At 35.3% G+C, this 22,910-nt stretch overlaps 1 protein-coding gene across 1 annotated transcript; it reads right to left on the bottom strand.

Moving 5' to 3' along the window:
• Positions 1-282: 282 nt before the first annotated feature.
• Positions 283-3,076, bottom strand: LOC131859405 (LRR receptor-like serine/threonine-protein kinase EFR). The gene has a single exon (XM_059213107.1). It carries the CDS (start codon positions 3,046-3,048, stop codon positions 316-318), a length of 2,733 nt encoding a protein of 910 aa, XP_059069090.1. The 5' UTR covers positions 3,049-3,076; the 3' UTR covers positions 283-315.
• Positions 3,077-22,910: the final 19,834 nt, after the last annotated feature.

Consider the following 22,910-nt stretch of genomic DNA (forward strand, 5'->3'; position numbering starts at 1 on the left):
TGAGGCAATTCAATACCTTAATTTCATCATTGTTCATGGCAGCACTCAGCAAATAGCTGGCAACCACTTCTTCTATTCTATTTGGGAAACATCTGCTAACCCATCTATGCAAGTTCATTCCTTCTATGAATATGCTGCTGGTTGGCTTCTTTCCAGTCATCATTTCTAATAACATTACTCCATAGCTGTAAACATCTCCTTTTGTAGTAACATGTCCACTCACTCCATATTCTGCATTCACGACACTCAGGATAAAATTTCACATTCACTATCTTTTGAGAAAATATGCTAAAAGGAAAAAGTTAAAATTTTATACTAGCAATCTGAACTTAAACCTGGAGCAATGTATCCAATGGATCCTTTCAGCGCCTGTGTAGAAGTGTATGAATCCGTGGAGTTTCCTAGGCACAATCTTGAAATGCCAAAATCTATCAAATAGGCTGTCATGTCCTCGCCAAGAAGCACATTACTGGGCTTTAGATCACAATGGATGACCTGCACAAAACATCGGTGATGAAGGTACTCCATGCCTTGTGCAACATCCAGCGCAATGCTCAGCCTTTGAGTCAAATCCAGGCGACACGGTTGACCTTGAGAACTTTCTTCGCCTGCAGAATATAAGAACTTATCTAGGCTGCCATTTGCGACAAGAGGAAATATTAAGGCTTTCATGTCTGGATCTGAATAAGCAGTTATGATTTTAAGAAGATTTCTATGACGAACTCTCCTTAAAACATTGCACTCTCTATCAAAACTCTTGCGTGCATATTCATCAATGATATTAAGAACTTTGATAGCAACCATCGTGCCATCCTTCAGAGCTCCTCTAAACACTTTTCCAAAGCTACCAACTCCTAGTAAGTTGGCTTCATTAAATCCATCAGTTGCGGTGAGAAGTTCTTGAAATGAAAATTTCTGAGGGCCCACCTCAAAGGGTTTCAAGATTTTAGACCGCGTCTTGCAATAGCATCTCCACGAGAAAAATATGACAATACAGCATATAACAAACACTGCAGTCCCAATGGGTATGAACACACTTTTTAGATGTCTGAGACTCTTATGTTTGGGAGCAGAGCATGGTGGTAACATTACCCAAGGTCCACATAGCGCAAGATTCGCAGTAAATGATGTTGCATTAAGCCTTTTGAAAACACCATCTTTTGGAACTTCTCCTGACAACTTGTTTATAGACAAGTTAAGATGCTGAAGCACTTTAAGCTTTTCTAATGCCAATGGAATCCTTCCTGTCAAATTGTTGTAAGAGAAATCTAAGCCTCTGAGATCTTGAAGTTTCTCTAGGGAATCTGGAATCCCTCCTTCAATTTTATTAAAAGAAAAATTCAGGTATTCAAGTGCTACACAATCTCCTATTTTATCTGGAATATAGCCTGTTAATTGATTTGCTGAAATATCTATAGTTTGAACTTTATCCATCTTGCTGAGTTCTGCAGGCAAGGGGCCCTCCAAGAAATTATTTGAAAGGTTGAAATATATAGCTAAATTTGAAAGTCCTGCCACCTGTGGAGGTATGCGTCCATGCAGCTTATTGTATGACAGATCAAGCAGTTCTAACTTAGTGCATTCACATAAACTTGACGGAATAGTTCCTGTTAAGTCGTTGCCTTGAAGGTACAGTACTCTTATCTGGTCGAGGTGGGCAAGGGAGTCTGGAATAGTTCCAGAAATATTATTATATAGAAGAGCTAGAAGCCCTAGGTTCTTAAGCTGGCCAATCTCCATTGGGATGTTTCCTTGTAAATTATTGTAACCCAAGTATAGTCTCTCCAACCTTTGAAGCATACCGATTGCAGAAGGAATCTCACTGGTCAAAAGATTTCCATCTAAACCTAGCCTAGTTAAATTGGTGAGGTTTCCAATCTGCAAAGGAATATCTCCTATTATCATGTTCCCAGTCAGGCCTAAATATTCTAGATTTGTAGAAAGTTGTCCGACAGATGAGGTTATGAGACCTGTGAGAAGATTATGTGAACACTCTATTACTCTAACAAATGAACAATTACTAAGAGCAGTGAGAAAGGGTAAGCTTGTGGTGCTACCACTAGTAAACCGATTACCCCACAGATAAAGGTGCGTAAGTCTACGCAACTTTCCCAACTCCGAGGGCACTATTCCACTCAGCAGGTTGTCGGCTAAGACGAGAATTTGAAGTTGCGAACAATTGAAGAGAGTGACAGGAATCCTGCCACTGAAATTGTTAGCACCCATATACAATTCTGTCAAGTGGATAGTCCTAGAGAACAACTTCGTTGGAATCTCACCAGATAAGTAATTAACAGTGAAGTCCATTTCCTGCAGAGAAGTGCAATTTGACAAGGAGGGAGGAATTCCTCCAGTAAGATGGTTTAAAGGCAAAAACAGGACACTAAGTTGAGAAAGCATACCCAGTTCCCAAGGAATATACCCCTCAAGATTGTTCTCGGATAAATATATATATTTCAAAGAGGATATGTTTCCCAAGGTTTTGGGAATGTTACCTGTCAAATTATTGCGGTATAGCTCAATGGAAATTAAATTTGGGAGGAAACCCAGAGTTGAAGGAATTCCTCCAGTCAAATGGTTTGCCGCAAGAGATAACTCTATTATATTATGGCAGGCACCAAGAATCGCTGGAATTGAACCTTCTAGCTGATTTTTGTATAAGTAGAGATTCTGTAAGCGAGAGAGGTTTCCTAACTCATAAGGAATATGACCACGAAGGTTATTTCTACTGAGGTCAAGAATCCTAAGAAATGAGAGATTGCCAAGTGAAGGGGAGATGGTACCTACCAAACCCACGGTGGAGAGATTGAGAGAGACGACCCTTTGCCTGCGGTGAGAACAGGAGATCCCTTTCCAGTTGCAGAATGAGACGTTAGAAGTCCATGTTGCGAATGAATTGAGTTGATCATACTCGATTGCGGACTTGAATGCCAAGAGAGCCTGCTCATCGGAAGCATTGGTTTTGTGGGGATGCAAAGAACGGGAGGACTCAACAGGGAAGGGAAGAACAAGATGGACAAGTATAATAAAGAAAAAGTGAGCGATCATTGTGAAGCTTAAAATCTTGCAAAGCTACTTCTTTGTGCAACGCTAATTTTGTGCAAGTTATTTGGTACAATCATATGTATATATATACACACAAGTTGTAGTGATCGTTATATGGAAGATCCACTTTAGGAGCAAAGAAAATAGAATTGTAAGGTGACGAATATTTCCAGTTCAAAATTTCTACCCTCCTCGGCGCGACACTTTGATGTGTTCTGCCTATTGGAGGGAATGTAAAAATTTCTTACCGCCTTAAGAACGTAATAGACTTTGACTCATTACTCATGACTCATGACTCATGAAGCACTACTCAATCTATCAATTGAAATTTTGTAGTATATTTGCGTGTTGGAAACGATAGACTTAAATTCCATCTAAGTCTTTTCCATATCTCAATTTCCACTTCATCTGCAGGGCAGTTTGACCTTGACTTGTCCAAGTAAACGAAGGAATTCCTTTCCTTATTGGAAACGTAATACAAATGTAAGTGCCTGCTTCATTCATTTCATTTCATCTACTGTTATTGATTCTCTAAAGATATGGAAACCACTCCGAATTCAATCGACTTCTCAATGAAAACATTGAAATCACTAAAGTAAATATTCAAATCAGTCTGTGATATAATGTAAACGAACACGCTTAGTTGACGAATATCTTGAAACTTAATCATCAGTTCTCGCCCATAAACATGGTACTATTGCATTTATCTAGAATGTAGTTTATTTTGTAGGCTAATTAATGATATTGAATGATTTAATTTTTTTCTGTATTTCTATAATTTAAGTTTAAGAACATATTTTATGTGATTTAAATATTATTAATTATGTGTTTACTTGTTGACTCATGTAATTATGTAATTGACTTTTATAGTTTTTTACTAGAAATAATCAAGATATCGTAGATGCAATATATAAAAAAGGCAAACATCTATTTTTAGATCTCCATAGATATTAAATACAAATCCTGACACCGTAAAGATAGTGCTGAGTGCAAATAAATCTTTAAAAATGAAATGATTGCATTATTTGCATTTGTTGAGACCTTTGACATAATTGAATGCATAGGAGAAGATACCAAAATAGGCATCCCTAACTGACCTCCATACCACAGCTGAACAACCATCATTAAGAGAATATTGCAAAGAGTAGCCACCATCTTCCTTACACAAGTTTATCCCCTCCTCTATCAGAGATGCTCCCACCTCAATAAGGAATAGGAAAGAGAACTATGGGAGTTGAAGACACCAACCCCTCAACAAAGTTGTCGGCAAAAACCCCACCACAATAGGGGTAGGCTTCACCTCCATAGAAGTTGAACGTGACAAGGCCCAACTAAGAACAAAAACCCATCCGACAAGAAGAAGAATCTCTAAACTGTACCTTAACCCTGAGCAAAACATGGCCAAAAGGGGCCCTTGAAAACTGCTAGCATCCTTTCGGCCAACATGGAGGACAACACCCTCACCACATAGAAAACCAAAATGATTTGAAGAACCAAAAGCACCTATAATACTATTATTGGCTAACATTTCTAGTCTCATGTACATTCATTTCACTATAATACTATTATTTTTCATGAGCAACTTTTAAATTTGATTTATCGAGTCTCGTGTTAGAAGCTAGAGTAACAGGCGTACCTAGTCAATGGTGTTTTTGTCTCTTTGGCTCTTGTATTAGCATGTGGACTTTAAGGCAATATAAATTGATGGCCAATCTACAAATCAAAATCCACTTGATAGCCCCATTCCTAGTTTGATTATCATGTACCCAAACAATGGTGGCTAAGGTTGAAAAGAAAACTACTCCAAATGTGAACTTAATGATTTCTTTACATTTGACAAGCTAGATAACCAAAAAATCTATTTAACAATAGGAATATAATTTTAATAACTAATTTTCTAACATTTATAATAGATTGTTTTTAATACCTGCTTTTCTTTATCTAGTGGATAACTTTCCTCACTAGATGCTGACCTAGACTCTTTTGAGTCAAATTCATTCAACATGTTTGTATGATTGGTTGCTTGTTGAAAGAAGGATAGTTGAATCATAAATTAAAATCAAATCAAGCACCTCTCATATTTGAATATTAATCTTCGATAAGGTATATGTCTCTTCTTACCATTAATTGCTCCTAATCTATAAAAAAATATCAAATTGCATCTAAAAAAGCCTCTCCTAGACTCTTACTTGGAAGAGAAAATTTTAATTTTTAACAAATTGAATCGAATTAGACCTAATAGAGTTAAAAGTACGTCGTATATTCTTTCTCACATGTGAAATCTTTTTGTCAAATTCCACTAAGAGTGAAAATGAGGGTCTATGAGCATATTAAGAACTACAAGTTCAAGTGCTAATTAGTATTTACGAAAATCTATATGTAGATTGAGAACCATAAGTTCAAGTGTTAATTAATATTTAGAGAAATTTCGTGATTCTCTTGTGATATTAATGATTGTGACCTATCTGCTATATTATACTTGTCACCTCTGACACTCAAATTCATTTTATTTTAATTCAGAATTTGTCCTTCCAAAAAAATGAAAAAACTATAGTGTTAGAGTGTTTTGTTGCAATTTAGTATTATATTTAAGATAGTATGTTGTGGGTCATGAATTTTCTTTATTGAGCTATATCACCTTGTAATTTTAGTTTGGAATTCAACTAACATGATATAAGTTAATATGTTGAGTCTTGTAGGGAAAGTGGTTTTGATTCATCTCATTTAAAAAAAATATCTACTTTGGTAGGGTTTCATGTAATCTCTACCCATTTCTCTCATCAGTATTGTTGACAGTGCAACATGATTGATTTGTCCAAAAACTAGAGGTAAGTCACTTGTCATGTTTCCAATATTTTTTTATTTATTTGTACTCGGACAGTGTTGGACTAGATATAATTTACTCACAATCTTAAGTTTATTTAGGCATATTATATTCCTAGGTACTAGATAAATGTTATTAATATTTTATTATTTACCTACATTAATATTTGTACAAATAATTGACAAATAATTGTACCTACCTTCACACCTCATCAGTGCTCGTTCTCTAACTCTTGCCTATATAAACAGACTTATATATAAACAGACTTATGTACATTTGTAAGTCATCTGAATATCAATACATTTCATCTCATTTGATGATATATCTGATTCTCTTGTGAAATTTTCTGCAGGTTGTGATCCTAACATTGGAATTATTCTCCTACACGTGCAATTCCTTTCATATGTGAGAATTTTTGCAATATGAAGTTTTGAGGTCCTAGGAGGTTAGTTTGGCGATATCAGCACATTTGGCGCAACTTCATTCTCCTGATACATCTATTATCATTTGTATTGGGAGTGATAGGCAATTTTCCCTGTGTTATTGTGGTGGTCGATATTTTATACCTCAACATCTGGTGTGATTCAATATACTGTTTGTGCTCGTATTCTTTCTTAGGCCGATTGATATTAGTTATTGTTATCTGTGACTGAGTACTCCATTAATTGATTTCACCTATACATTACCGACATTCTTTTCTCTGTTAGTCAACTGTTGTTTGGAGGCAGTTTTATACACCTTGTCTGGCATATATTTTGATTTTGTTAGATCTATGGTGGGTGACTTTATCTATATCCGTCAGCTCATTGGATGGCTCGATTGTATTTGGCCGACCTTATTTTATTTTAGTTGTTTAATGGCTCCATCGGCTTGGTTCAAGGGTACTATCTCACAGCTCCTATATCACCTTATCCGATGCTTTGTCCTATTGCTAGCTACGTACTAAGTTTGCATATGAACGGGTCAGCCTCTTATTCATTGTCTATGGCATACTATAAGTTTTGTTTTGCTGGCCTACTTGCCTGGTCAGTGCATGATAGCGACTCGTATGTTTTGTTTCATCAAAATTTTGGCCCTCTTTCCATGCCACAGTCTCTTTCGGAAACACCATCCAAAGATCGATTGATTTCTGTTGGATCCTATGTATGCAGTGATTGGCTGTTCTCATTTAGCATTTGGCTCAAGCGTCATGCCTCATGAATGTAGCAATTTTATGATAGTCAGTTTGGTCACATTGCTTGGAGTTGTGGGTGAATGTTCGATGGTCAGAGGTGGCTTGATTTCCTATGCATGGTTCAAATTGCTTGATACGCTGGCATATGGTGCTGGTACTTCAGCTTGGTATGGCAACTTCATCAGTGACTGGGGTATCATATGGTCAAATCAGCCTCATTGGCCAAGTGTGATATTATTTATGATTGGTATTAGTTTTATCCTTACTCATAGTCTACCTTGTCTCTGGAAAGATGCGAATCTTGTTTGAAACCTTTTATTATCCTTGGGTCGACATATTGCATGCATGGGGCATTCTAATTACTTTGGCCGACATGTTTTTGAGGGTTGATATTTATTTTATAGTGATATGCACGTTATTTTCCATGGTTTGTATGTAAGCAATATTTGCTTTCCTTATCACCATGGTGTTATGCATATTCAAGGGTCTATACCCTCAAGTGGTGCGGCCTATGGCCCGCCACCTTATTTTTTCTATTAGTACTGCCTGCATCTGCTGCAACCCTCGCCATTGGTGGTGGGCTAATTTTAGCTCCCATTAGTATTGAGAGTCATAATTTCAATTTTGAGCCATTCTTAGAGGCACTCGTGTATGTGACGAAGGGTTAATCTGTCTTAGAGCTTAATCAGACTCCCTTCTTGTGTTGATTGGACTTCATATTGGTGATTTATTCCATAGCACTGGAGCAAGTCAATTCACCTGGTTAGGTCAATCCAATTGATTTTCCTTCATAGTGGAGTAGGTTAATTTGACTGATTTCACCATTTACTAGGTGTAATGGTGGTAGGGATCTGAGTAAAAGAAGAGGAACATAACCTATGGCTAAAAAAATGGGCTGAATTGTTGAGACTACGGCGGTAGGTCGCCCTAGTCTTATAACTCTTGGTTATGCAAGTGGGATATTTTTTGGATCAAAGAGACACACTGGATCCATTGTTGGAAGATCAAGAAAAATTCTCAAGACCCTGGTAGTAGGTCAACCAGGTCCTCTGCTTTTTGCTCCTCTGAAATTTGAACTTGTTTATTGTCATCAATTATATCAGAATCTTCAACCATGGCTCCTGAATCAGTTTCATGTACACACAGAGACACAAAAAGGGTTGTGGATAGGGGTTTTCCTTAAGTTAAACCTTGGTTTAGGAATTAACCTTGAATTAAATTTAAATTTAAATACTAAATTAAATGCTAGGAGATATACCTTAGATCTACAATGGTTGATAAGAAGATTGATGATGAAATGCTTTTTAGATATAATCATGAATGTTGAATGCAATAACATGATAAACACATGAACATGGATGACCTAATCAAAAACACATGCTTGTATGAAGATTTGTGTGACTTTGGTCCATAATTCTTGAAGGGTGAAATGCTAACTTGAATGCTTGAAAATACTTGATGACAAACGCTTCACGGATATACTAATGATGGGTTATGTGTGATTTCTCTAAACGAATTGATAATATGTCCTCATATAGGGTTCCCTATGTAAACTATCTATTAGGTTGACCTCCAATGGTCACGTTGAGGCATGGGGATGAAAATCCATCAGCGAGGGGGAGTGATCACCCATATTTAAAATGGGTCCTATTTATGGAGGACTAGGGTGGCACCTTAGTCTAGACACGCACACCACAAAACCCTTGTCCTCCAAATGCAGGACAAAAATTCATTAACATAGGGGGCACAACCAAGCCTAGAGTAAAAAGGGTCAAAATGGGCATAGGGAGAATGGAGACAGGATAGGCTAAAGTAAGAGCACAAATATGAGGTGTCAATTATACAAGGTTACAATTTACAATGCTACATCAGGTCAATCTGCCCGATTTATCTTTCAAATTTGATGGAGGACATACCTATTTGATGACAAGTAATCTAGTTGTCAATCTATCTTTGGATCGTTTTTCTAAATCAGTTTCCACATTAGTTCCATGTTGTTAGCTTCTTCATTGATTAGACATGTACCTAATTGGATTGTGACTTGATCTATATGGACAAGGACAAGATAAATTCAGAGATATCATCTTCATCTTCCTACTCATTCATATCTAGATTGGGAGGCATTCCTACATTTTTACATCAGTTTGATTCTTCTTATGGGAGACAAGTTGTTTGTATGTGTGGCATCATGCTCAAACGGTTACCATTTTATAGGTGATTATTCATTATGATGGGACTGCATAGTCTCTCTCTTTCCCTCTTATGTGGGGACATTATTTGTATCTTTGTGATGGATGTAGTTCTCATGGGGTATTGATGTTGAGACCTCAATTCATTGTTCATTCTATCACTTATCTTGATTTGCATATCTCCTTTTTTTAGATGAGTTTTGTCCCATGAAGTTTTCTCATTTTCTCCATTAGCAATTCATCACTTGCATTGTACATGGGTACCTAACATGGCCTTGTAGCTGGGACCCATATTACATCATCATATCATATTGCATATTGCATTTTTCTCCCTATGTTGCAATTAAGTGGAGGTGTTGGAGTCAATATAATTTACTCACAATCTTAAGTTTACTTAGGAATATTGAATTGCTAGATAATAGGTAAAATTCATTAATATTTAATTATTTACCTACATTAATATTTGTGCCAATAGTTGGCAAGTAGTTCTACCTACTCTCGCACCTCATTAGTGCTCGCTTTATAACTCTTGCCTACATAAGAAAGTTTATGCACATTTGTTCTCAATCTCAATACATTTAATCTCATTTAGTGATATATCTAATTCTCTTGTGAATTTTTTTGTAGGTTGTTCTCATAGCTTTGGAGTTATTCTCCTAAAACTAGATCATTTTTGTTATGTTTCATTTCATTCAAAAATAATTCTATTGTTATCAGTTAAATAAATGGCATTGGTTCCATGGTTTTATCTATGGCTATTTTCATATATGGTATTTTTCATTTTTATAGTAGTAATTGTTAGATCTCTCTTTATTTCTTCATGTAGAGATATTTGAACTGTAAAATGAATTTTATGTTTTTTTTATGGTTCTAAATTTTTGTTTATTTATTTATTTTTTTCTTCCGATTATTTTTGTGATAATTTTCCTATTAGAATTATTTAGTATTGAATATATGCTAGCTATTGTAAATATTGTCAATGCAATTCTTCCTAAAGTTATTTCCACATAGAGTAGATAGTATATGTTGCAACAACTTCATACCTTAAACTTATCACATTCTTAAATTCACAAACTTATTTTTATAGAATTTTGTGTTATTATACTTGCTTGTATACTTTAAAGACCAAATCAGAACACAAGGGATTGTGTTACACAAAATAACTAAAATTTTAGAGGATTGTGTTGAATAAGTAACAAACAACTTGGTTTTCCAAATATGTACATCATCTCACCTAGTTGGTTACATGGTTAGGACTTAGTGGTACAATTAGGTATTAGTATGCTTATGATAGGATTACATTTTTTTATGAAGCCACATGTCTATATTAGTTCAAAAAATTAGGGGTGCTACATAAAATTTCAATTTACTCTCTCACTTTAGGATAAGCTTCATGAGTACTTCACCTTGATGCAAGTTGTACACACATAATATTTGGAGATCATTAGACTAGAAATCATAAGGTATAAGAACTAAAAGACAAAATAAAAGTAATAGAATAGACTGAAGTAACAAGATGCATTGTTTGATTAACTTTTCCTTTGTATTGGTTTATAATTTAGTCATTCTTTTCATTTGATGTAACAACTTTTATAAAGAATGGCGAGATTATACAATTCTATTTAGAGAAATATCTTGAGAAAAATCTTGTTTATGGTTTTTCCACATGGAAATGGGTATTGGGGCTTTTCTTAGACCATGTCTAAGCAACTCCATATTTTCTTGGCCTAGTTGTCTTATTGGTGACATTAGTAATGTCTTGTACTACCACAAGACAATTATCAATGGTCAAAGTTGATCACATGTGTACTTTCAATAAATTTTGTCATCATTCATGAAGAATACATTTATTTAGGTTCACATCCCTAACTATTTGGTTTTAATCCTTCGAATCAAATTCTTCAATATAGGAGAGAAAATGCAACAAAAAAATGCACCACAACATAGAAGAATGTGCCAAGTAAAATGTTGTCCAAACTTTAAAAAAATTACAGAACAAGTTTATAGTATTGGCTAGATTTTATCTCTCAAAAAGCTCCTTGATTTAAAGTACTTTAAAAAATTCTTTCAATTTGTTGCTCTACCTTTCTACATCCCTTGTATAATTTTGAAGATTTGAAAATTCATCCTCTCAATGATTTTAAGGTGATAGAGAAAAATAGAAATTCACTGTGCTCTTTTCTATGAGCTTGTTTATTTTCCTCCAAATGTCTTTCCACAAATACTGGGTGTTTGAACTACTTATTGTATTTATTTTCATAACATTCTATGCATCCTTAATTAGCCTTGGCATTCCATCATCCAATACACCTACTTTTAAATTTATTGAGACACAATTTAACTAGAACTGAACATAATGCTCGAATGTTATGTAGATGGACATTCATGAAGTTTGGATCCACCATCGTAAAATTAGAAGTTGTAGAGTAACTTCAAAAAAAGCTCATATTCAAGACCTTAGTGTTATTTTGATGGGTTCAAGATATGAGATAAGATTATTATGATAATTTAGAAAAAATGATCTCATACAATCATCTCATGGTTATGCTCTTATTCCATGGATAATATAATCTTTCATTTTCAAAATTTGAGTCGTGTGGGTATTTTTTAGTAAATCAGTTCTATATATGGATTCAAAGGGCTTGCTAGTATCCTTTTTCACATAATAGAAATGGTAATTGGCCTTATCCTCATACCCCCTATTTGTCAAGAAACTTCTTTGATATGTTGAACTATTAAAAGAAAGATAGCTTCAATTTTACTTTAGTCAGGTGTCTTACATATCCCTTATCACTAGATTTAATTATTTTATATATATATATATATCATTTTCTAAATTTTCCCTTTATTTATTTTCTACTTCCTTACAATCATTAGGATTCTATTGACATTGTCGAGGCCATTGTGGATTCTACAGAAATTGCATCATAGTATACAAGGTTCATAGTTAAACATTGTCTAGGCTTTCAAAAGATTAAGTGAAGCAAATTTTTTCACCAATACAAAGACCTCAAAATCTATGTATCAATTTAATCATGTAATATCTTTCTTTCTATCTAATAGATCTTTCAAATAGTCAATAGATGAAATAAATGAATGTTGATTTTGTAGGCCAATAAATTCACATTTTGATTGATAGTTGATACAATGCATGCCCATTCCATTTTCTATAGGAAAATTTTATCACATTATTCACATGTCAATGGGGATTGTTAAAGAAAACTATCATATCAATTGTGTGGAAGATGGATATGTATAATACCAATTTATCAAATTGGTTGTGTAGGCATCACAGTTTTCAAGGGAAAATTTGAGGAATTAGGCTTACTAACCCAACATATGGATGTTATCATTTCATAGTGGATGGTATAATTTCTTCTCTATGACAACATGCTTAACACTATTTCATATGCTCATCAAAAATGGGTGGCAACTGGTCCAAGATTATTGTGCAAAATATATCCACTTTTTTCTCGTCACGAATTGTATAAAATATCATTTTGTAAGTTGACTTGTGAAGCATTTGGAATACTAATTTTTTTATCATCTTGTAAGTTAGTTCTTTATCTTTACACACACTATCGTACATGGAGTTTTGTTTGTCCCAAAATTATCGCTAACAATAAAGGGACAAACTCTAGAACAAATAAAAATACCAAACAATGATTTATTTAAGTCAGCATCTAATCTTATGCATCAATGCATTCATCATTGGTAGATTCATCTGTCATACTAACTATCATAAAGAAATTTTGAGAAAAACAATCCCAAAACTTGTCTTCAATATCAATTGTATTGGCTTACTTATTTTTGAGATTTTGATACATTATTAATTTACACAATGATAAATCTGATTATTTTCATATAAATTCTTCACAATTATCAACAAGTTCCTACCATTTAATATGTGTCTTTGGGTTATATTTGGAAAATTTTAGTTTCAAGATACTTTCACCTAGAAAAATAACTATTGGTCTACTATTTATATACATAGTATAATTTTTTTTACAATAAACATATTTTAAAACAGGTATTTAAAAAAAATTGTTATTAAATTCATAGTACTTGTAACTAGTACTTCGAATGAGCATGTGTAAAATTTCATGCATAATATTTCTAAATTATCTACTTTCAATTTCACAATTATTTCAAATTACACATCCTTCTTCCATTAAATATTTACAACAATATAAAATATCATACCATCAATAGGAACTTGACACCATGTGTCCCTTGCTATATTTGGTCATGTAATTAGTATGGTTTAAGATTACATTAAAATATGACATATTATTTTTAAGCCTTATAGTCTACATGTATATAATCCACTATTTACATGCATGGATAATTAAGCTACACAGGGCAATAAAGTGTAGCTCCAAGGGATTAAAACCTTTGTGGACCTTATTAAAGAAAGATCACCAAATAAAAAGAATGAAAATTCTATTGAATCATAGGTCTGAAGGTAGTTAAGCTTCTCACCATCAGGTAGGGATCTCTTCATAGCATCCCTATAATCTCCTTTATATTTCTTCACCATCTAGATATCATCATTTAGGAGAAAAATCATAGTGGCAATAGTCACTGTCAAGATCTAGAAAGAAATGCGTTTGGTGGACACCTATTGTCCTTCTAGGAATGTGAAATCAATAGAGAGGGACTAGTAGAAGCCCTTCATGGCTTCAATTTAAGGGGCTAAATTTCCCCTAACAAGAATCTTCTAGATCTCATTATTTCTTTTTAGAAGATCATAATCCTTTGGCTTGATTTGGACAAGGTCCCCACCCATGCTGAAAAAAATCCCAAAATGATAAAAGATAGATAATAACCAGAGCCAAAGGAGAAATAAGGATAGAATGAGCTATGATGCCCTAAGAAGTGAAATAAGTGGACTTGGATATCCTACCCAAAAATATGTATAAGTAAGAGGCTTCATCATAAAAATGGTAGACAATTAAATATCTAATTTATGTAAGTTATTGAAATATAACCAAGAAATTGTAAGTGTTTTGGTGTGATGAGAGTTCAATTTCTATAGATTAGTCCAAGATCAACACTCTTATAGTTTCAATAACTTTTACAAATATTGGGTCCTACTTTAAAAAACTTTTTCAAGTTAAATTGCATATACATGTAATAATATTTATTAAATCCCACAAAATACTGGAATTTTTCTAAAGTCTATGAAATACTAAAATATATATAGTTGATGGATTTATAAAACATAGATATTCCATGAAATATTGAAATGAACTGTGCTAGTGTAAACAACTAAAACTGAAATAAAGTCAATTAAATTTGTACTAAAACATGTATCTAGAGTCATAAATTAAGTAGCACAATTAAAAAAGTAGAGATCATAGTTCATGTAAAATAGTGAGATATATCTATCTAAGTCCTATCGTCCTAACATCAAGAGTTATCTTCAATTGACGTGAACTATATTGAGTTATGTCCTTTTTTACAAGAGAAGGGAACTTTAAATTATTTTTTAATTAAAACATTTATATGTACAAATACACATGATTTAAATTTGATTTGATTCATTTTAATTTATAAAATTACAAAATAATTTTTTTAAATTTAAATACTCTATACAAACATACATAAATTACTATATGAAGCTACTCATCTCCTCCCACAATATATTGTGCAATTGGTATAGGTATGATTGAATTGAGGCCCATTTGATGTTAAGAGAAAGAAACTTGAAATAAGAATTTAAATCAAACCTACAGACAAGATTGAAATAAGGTTGTGATTCAAAAGTTGATTGACAGACAAGAGATTTTTCATCAAACCTAAAACATAGAGCACCTTTTAGGTGAGTACATCTTCTCATTCTAAGAGGAATGGTGAAATTTCCAATTCCTTCTACAACATACTCCTTATTATATTCTAGCTAAACCTAACCAATAGTGGGTTGATCAGTCATTGTATCAAAAATATCTCTTTGTTTTTTATCATATGTTTCCGAGCACTAGAGAAAATCAACCAAACATCTCTCATGCACATTCTCATCAGGTAGGAGCACATAACTTAGCCTCTTTGTTTCCTTATTGGTTCTCATGCTCACTAGTAGCCATCCCGATGATACCATGTCATAAACCTTCAACTGATTCCATCTAAGGCATCTGCATACTAGTTGCACTCTCTCTCTGCAGTTGCTCCACTTTGCCCTCTTCATCATTAGATCGAACATTATCTCAGCCGGTTTGTCAAGGTGACAAACCCATCACATCTTTACTCTTCTTTTTCTATCCTGGTGGCTTATCATGCCTTCTATGTTGGTCCAGTGCATATCCCCAATTTCATGCACTTGAGGCATCCCTTTGATTCACCGATAGATCTGGAGTGAGCCTCTATTCACAGTCAATCATCTCTTCACATGATGACTACATTTTTATCTAGTGTGAGTCCTACACATCCTTCTTCTCCAGTGTTGATGTGATCTTGGTAACATTTGACCTCTTCATCACAAACAACAACTCAAGCACCTCGCTCAAATCCTACTTTTACACTGGTCATAAGTTTTCTGGTTGTCACTCACTTGGTTAGTTTATCTTCTCCATGTCAACACATCAATTACAATTTGACATCTTCTCCTTACTGGTGATAGACTATACCGGTAACCTGCCCATCTCTTCCACACAAGCCAAACACTGACTTGTATACTAGTGACTCCAAAGTTCATTCTACTGAATGACATTCTCTCCCTTATCTTACCTTACCAGTGCACTGCAAGACAAGGTGATATTATGGTGACAGTGCAACACATACATCCCTTATATCGGTAGCCCTTCTACACCGGTTGACATCAATGACAACATGGCCAACAATCTCCCCCTTTGGCATTGATATCAACACATGTAGTAGCCGACATACTACAAAGTCTTTCTTCCCCTTTGACAACAATGGAAAAGGGCACTGTCAGGGTCTCTCACCTCCTTGTATTTACCGGTCACTTTCAGATATTTTTCTTCCATTTTTCTCTTTACCATGTGCATCTCCTCTTTGAAACCATTTAATACAATTTCTCAAGTTGTAGCTCTTGAGATGGAGGACTCAACCATCAATTGACACCAATTGCTCAGCAACAAGTGTTTATGCAAACCGTAAACACATACATATACAAGTCTAAAACAAATTGAAGACCCATGTGTCAGTGAATGTTGCTTACCTGCTAGTCAGACTGCATCATCTCCCAATGATATGCAGAAGCCATTCTGACCTCAAAATGTTGATACCAAGTGTTTAGGCTAACATTGATACCAATTGTGTCTCTTTTGATACCAAATACATTTTCTCCTGTGCAGGTAACTCTCCCTTTTTGCAAACAACTCTTTTGGTGATCTAGTTGTGATTTCAATTGGATAGACATTGAAATATTTCACAACCTCAGATACCAATTGTTAGACTTAATCATGTCAGTACAGCCATAGACACATGCACTCCCCCTATGTTTAGTAGGTCTGATAACAATCAGAAAGCATGGTTGTCAACACCCCCTGAGTCATACATCTCAGGTCCACATTGTCGGTTAGGTACAAAACTGAAGCTCCAAACTTCATTATATTGGTTGAGTTTTGCGTATGTGATCATCTGATGATCTTCTAGTTCTATTATATCCACCACAACCTATGACATGATCCCAGATCTTCATAATACCATACAATATCATCATCATGCCATGAATCAAATCAGTTAGCCCAAAAACATGTATGTTTGCATGATCAACAGTCGGGCCAACATATGTCATTCAGGTTTTCATCAATGCCACCTGAGACATAACTTCCCATTCCATGTTATTGGGGCTAATGTAATGATCTCCAACCTCATTGTCTTACATAACCTTCAAGTACCTGTTAGGATTTATGTCGGTAACATTCTGCACATACCGGTTTCCTATACCAGTCCATCATCACTACCAGAGCACCTTCTTGTGGCTCCTGACATTTTGTGTCACTATATATCTAATTTCAATTGTTAATCTCCATCCATTGACACATGCAGTAGTGATCCAACACTAATCTATAGGTGTGTAGCCAAGGAAGCCACTACACGAACTTATCTTCTCATTTCCATCATTTATACCGACATCATCTTGTTCTTCCAATTGTCCTTCTTCACTGAGGGGGTGAATGATCTTGTCAATATGCTACTCCCCCCGAGGTCTTGCATCTCCTTTAGGCTTTAGGAGATATCACCTGTGCATTGAATTCATAGTGTCGGTCCATGGTTGCATCCTCTTGCTTCTTCCTCCATACCTGCTTGGTCTCATTCTTCTTCACATTTTCAGACTTGGGAGCAAATCTTTCCTTCTTCTACTAGTGGGTCGTTTCATTTCCAAAATTTTCTGCATAACCGGAAGTAGTGCTATAGTAACACACAACATCCATGCCAATCTCATGATTGGGGAACCTTTTAACATGCTAGTTAGACCATCTTCTTCTGGTCATCCCATTGTATCCTGCTACTAGAACCGGTGGACCACTTGATCTTATAGGAACAAAACCTCTTCTACTTTTGTTCCATGCAACATTTTGTCTCTCATATGCTCTATATCCATTTCTATGTCGAGCATAGCTACTACACCAGTAGTCAGGTGACTGCAAGTCCATCCTTCTACAGTTATGACTTTTATGGCCAAAGCCATTACACCTCCAACAGATGACATTATTGTTTCTAGGAATAACATGTTGTCTATTCCTAGAATTTAGTTTGCATTCATCTACTCTATGGTTGTATTCTTTGCATGCAAAACAATAACTGGAGAGACGGGGCACATAACTTACAAATTTGTTTTTCCATGCTTGAGGAGATCTTACCAGTTTAGTATCTCCGTTTATGCTTCTCCGGGGATGAATCTTGGCTTGTCCACACTCTGCAGTTCTTCCATCCATTCTCTCCTTTTCCCATACATGCTTTGTCTTGTGGGCAATATCATTTCCTTGTCTTCTCCCGGGAGGAGGTCTTCTACACTATCTTCTCATGTTATTTCTTTTGGTGAAGTTGTCTTCTCTCAACTTCCCTTTTCCTTTTGGATCTGCATTGTTCATCCTTGCAGCACTGGTCTTTTTCTTCATGTCCTCGCCAGTTGTAGTTAGATCAATCTTATTTCCTAGAGAATTTCTAACTGTGAAGGTATGACCCTTTCCATTTCCATTTGAGGAGACAAACATAATGTCATTGTGGGGGCACATTCTTATTGGTGGAGCATTCACCGGCACCACTTCCTAAACTGTCAGTTTCCTTGGCATGCTTTTTCTTTTTCAACATTTTGTCCAAGGCATTACTGCTGCTATCAAACCAGATTCATACCTTGAGCTCATCCTGACAATTCTCAAGGTCATTCGAAGAACCTCCATTTCTCCAGGTAGTTGTTGATATTCTTTATCTTTTACTTCTAGCTCAAAGGATAGATCGCTACACTAGCACTCCTTGGTGTCTCCTTGTTGAGGCTTCAACTCTGAGATACATTTCTCAGATTCTTTAAGGCATTTCATCAACTGGTTCTGCTCCACTATAGCAACATTATTGAATAGCTTGTATTCCTTTCTTACTCTACCGAGTTCTTCAAGTGCATTCACAAGCTCACTTTCAAGATCAACTTCTATTTCATCTTCTTCTTCTCCTTCACTATCACTACCAAGCACATCTTTCCAGTAGGGGTGATCTACATGATCATTCTCAGATGCGTGCCTCTCATCTTCTGATCCTTGAGCCATGAAGAGGTGGGTTCCTTCTTCATCAATGTTACAGCTGCTAGTAGACCCGCCTTCATCATTTTCAGATACATGAGACGCGTTTCTCATCCTATCATCACAAGCTCATTCTACAGTAGTGGGCTCTATGCCAGAACATGCCCTTAAGTAGCAATGAAATTTTAGAAAAGCAGAGTTATGTTAGAATCAATGATAGTCCCAAAGACACTAAGAGGGGGGGGGTGAATTAGTGTCTAACCGGTTAGTAGAATATTTAAACTTATTATGAATTTTGTATCCCAAAACAGTGTACCGGTAAATAAGAATTAATACAGCAAATAAGAATAATAGAGATAACATAGAGAACAAACCATAACACAAGATATTTAACAATGAAACTAGGTGTGGGAAAAACCTCGGTGGGATTTGTGACCCACAATATTCACTCACTAGCCAATGAATAAATATTAGTTACAATGATGGGCCTGCACATTCAGGAAGGCTAGCAGCCTAGAGCTCACTGCTCAATCATAAAACATAAGTCTCACTGACTTACAAAGTGGATTATCAAAATCCAATACAATGTACTGCTTTAGATCAACATCAACTATGCTAGGTTCAGTACCGGTTTAAGCTCAGTCTATTACCAAAACCTTCGCTATCAACTATATCATAATATCATCTAACCTTTTTTTTTATCATCTCCTCTCTCTCCTTTTTTTCTTCTTCTACAAAATGACCTATAAGATCTCATGCATATATATGAGTCTTTTACAATATGCCATGTCAGCTTTTACAAAAGATAATTACAATATAAAATAATAAACAAAGTTTATTCCATGTCAGCTTGAGTGTCGGTGTGCATTATTGCCGCTATTAGTGAGGTGCCTGCCGGTGTATGTAGAAGTCTATTGCCAATGTCAGTAACTATCGATGGGTTGACAGATGTTTTCCAGTTGCTTTCCAGTTGCTTTCCATCAATGAAAACATCAACTATTCTCATAAGAGTGTAGAATTCCAACAATCTCCCCATTTGGCATTGATGGCAACACTCATGAGAAAAATCCAAAAACTGTTCCAAAACTTGAAGTCCAAAAAGTTTCCAAAAGATGTGTCGCCCCTGAGCAAATGATCTCCTCTGAAGAAGTGTTTTTCTCTCCACTACTCCCCCTTTGACATCAATGACAAAGGTTGTCAAAAATAGTCAAATGAGTGCAAAAGTTTACCTCAAAATCTGTAACCAGTTGGTTATAATCTGAAAGATATCTGCCAAAACCAAATTCAAACTCTGCATAAACCTTTTGTTTTCCTTCAAAGTTGCCTCCGTTTGTTGGATCGTGCCGGTGAGATAGTGCATGTGATCTTCCGATGATCGTTCTCCCTGAAGTAATGCCTTAGATATTTCTATTCTTTGGAAAATACGATTGTCCAACTTAGGACCAAGCTTATTTTTAAGCTCTCTGGCATTAGACCTTATCCTTGGCTTTTCTTTTTCAAGTTTCTCTATTTTTTCCTCAAATCCTGCCATCAAAAACCGATATGTGACCAAATGAACCAATTATGTTATGCACTATGTCATCAATTTCCTTTTGTGTTTTACTGACCTCCTTGTCTATGTCCACTGTCAGAAGGTTAGGTTTGCATGTTTCCCTGTATAGCTCTTTGTACTCCATAATAGTAGAGTTCAGTGCCGGTAATAATGTGTTTAGGTGTTCAGTGCACTTCTTTATGGTGTCATCAAACAATTTGTTCTTTTCCTTTTCAACTCTATCCTTTATTGTGCCCTCATTTACTTTATCAACCGTTATTACATTGTCAACAATAAATTTGGACAATGTGTCCAATTTGCCTAAAGAATACTTAATGTGATCTATGTTACAATTAGGTGCAATCAATTTAAGAATAGGTATAGTGTTATCAATTGCCTTGTAGGCCAAAGCATTATAATCTATTATCTTTTTGATTGAATCCAAGAGTACCTCTATAACATTTGTAGGTCTGAATTCACTTGAAGTGACAGAAGTCTCACTAATTGCCTTTATTACCTCTATGCTTCCATCAGTTGTAACCATTTTACTTGTGTTTACCTCCGATGGATCAGTCTATGTTTGCATCTCAACTAGCAAGGGTTTCTCAGAATGTTTTGATGTCTCAGTATGTACCTCTACCTCAGTAGGTTTCTTAGTAAGTTCTGTCGGTATCTCAGCATTTGTTTTGTCGGTAGGTTTCTCAGTATCTAATGATTTCTCTATTTGGGTTGGGATCTCAACCTCAACAGTCTCTACCGGTTTCTCAGCCATGTTGCCACAGTCAACATTGTCTCCTTTAACCTCTGCATTGTCCTTATCTACAACAATATTCACTTCCTGAGTATCCACATTCATGGTGAGTAGTATCTCAGATTTAGGATTAGTGTCATTATGTGTGACACCTTCAGTGTTAATAACCAGTGGATCGTCAGTATGTACCAATGTAGTATCCAAAGGTGGCGGTAAATTGTCAGTGATTTTGATGTTTGGAATACCACCAACTTTCCCTTTTCCCTTGTTCTTATCCTTCTGATACACTTTAAATATTTTCTTTGGCTGGTTCATTTCCTCTTGTTTTTCCTTCTCCACAAATAATATATCCCAGTTATCAACAGTTTCATCTGCAATTCTTTTTACTCTTCATGCCATTAAACTTACTTGTCAATGTCCACTAGAAAAAATAGATTGGATAGCCTCAAAGATTAATTCATCAATTTCTTCTTTTGAATTCACAAGATGTATAGCTATAAGTTTCTCAACTTTTAGCTTCTTATCCAATTGCATTACTGCAATCCTTTTAGCTTCCAATCTCCTATACAGATCATTGGGTAAGTCATCCACAACTTCAATCAAAACCTTTTTGTATATGTCCAGATGTAAAATAATATTGTTCTCAATGCTTTCCCTATCTGAATCATTAAATGTGTTATACATTTGGTGTACATTGGCCAAATTGCCATCATCAGTTATTTCATTTAGTAAATCATTTAAAGAAGGGGTAACAGGTTGTTGTTTCTTCTTTGGTGTTAATTTCTTTAGTGGTCCCCTTACTGCCTGTTGTTTCTTCCTTAAATTCCTTGTTCTCTTGGGTGAAGGAGAGGGTACCGATGAAGGTTTTCTCTTCCTCCTTTCTACTCTTTTAAACTCTACTACCTTGTCACTATTGGTTCCAGAAGATGTGCCAACCGGTGAAATGTGTGCCTCCGGTTGTAGTCCTTCAAGCTCACTAGCCGATATCCCAGTAAAGTTCATTACATTTTTCTTGATTTACTTTACTTTCTTCGAAGCATCTCTAATGTATTTTTCTCTTTTCTTCCTTTGCTTCAATGTTTTTACAACACTTTCAATAGTTTCAGCACTACCAGAAACTTGTTCTGATGGTTCTCTCGGTGCATCTAGTAGTGCTTTAGCAAATGTCTCAAGAATGGTAAGATGTACCTCATATCCCATTTCAGTCACCCATACAGTCCTAGGGAGTACAACTTCCATCCATATCTCATCTCTCTTGATAACAAAACATATTTCTTTGTCATACTTATCCACTACACTCTATGATAGTCTTTCTCTAGTTTTCATTTTGGCCTGGAAGGTTTTGAAATATTCAATTATGTTGTTGTCCTTTGCAGTTCCCATGCCAGTAAAAGCTTCCTGTAATTATTTTCCTACTGATATATCATAACTAAATTCTTTAGGTCCCGTACCAGGGATTTCCTTAGTGAAATACAACATCAAACATACCAAAAGATTTCCAAATCAGAATGTCCCTTTCTTATCTACTTTAATATTCTTCAAATTATCAATGAGTTCATGTTTTAGCCATTCACACACATCTATCATTTTACTGCATCTTCTCATGAAGTTAGTTTCTTTTATTTTGTGCTATAACAAGGTTCTCCTAAAGCCCATTAATGAATTCCTTTGCAATCCTTAGATAATCTTCAAGTT

Source organism: Cryptomeria japonica, chromosome 2 (genome assembly GCF_030272615.1).
Source record: "Cryptomeria japonica chromosome 2, Sugi_1.0, whole genome shotgun sequence".
Classification (NCBI taxonomy): Eukaryota; Viridiplantae; Streptophyta; class Pinopsida; order Cupressales; family Cupressaceae; genus Cryptomeria; species Cryptomeria japonica.

Coding starts and splice junctions, on each gene's coding strand:
- LOC131859405 (XM_059213107.1), bottom strand. CDS start 3,048: ATGATCGCTCACTTTTTCTTTATTATACTTGTCCATCTTGTTCTTCCC.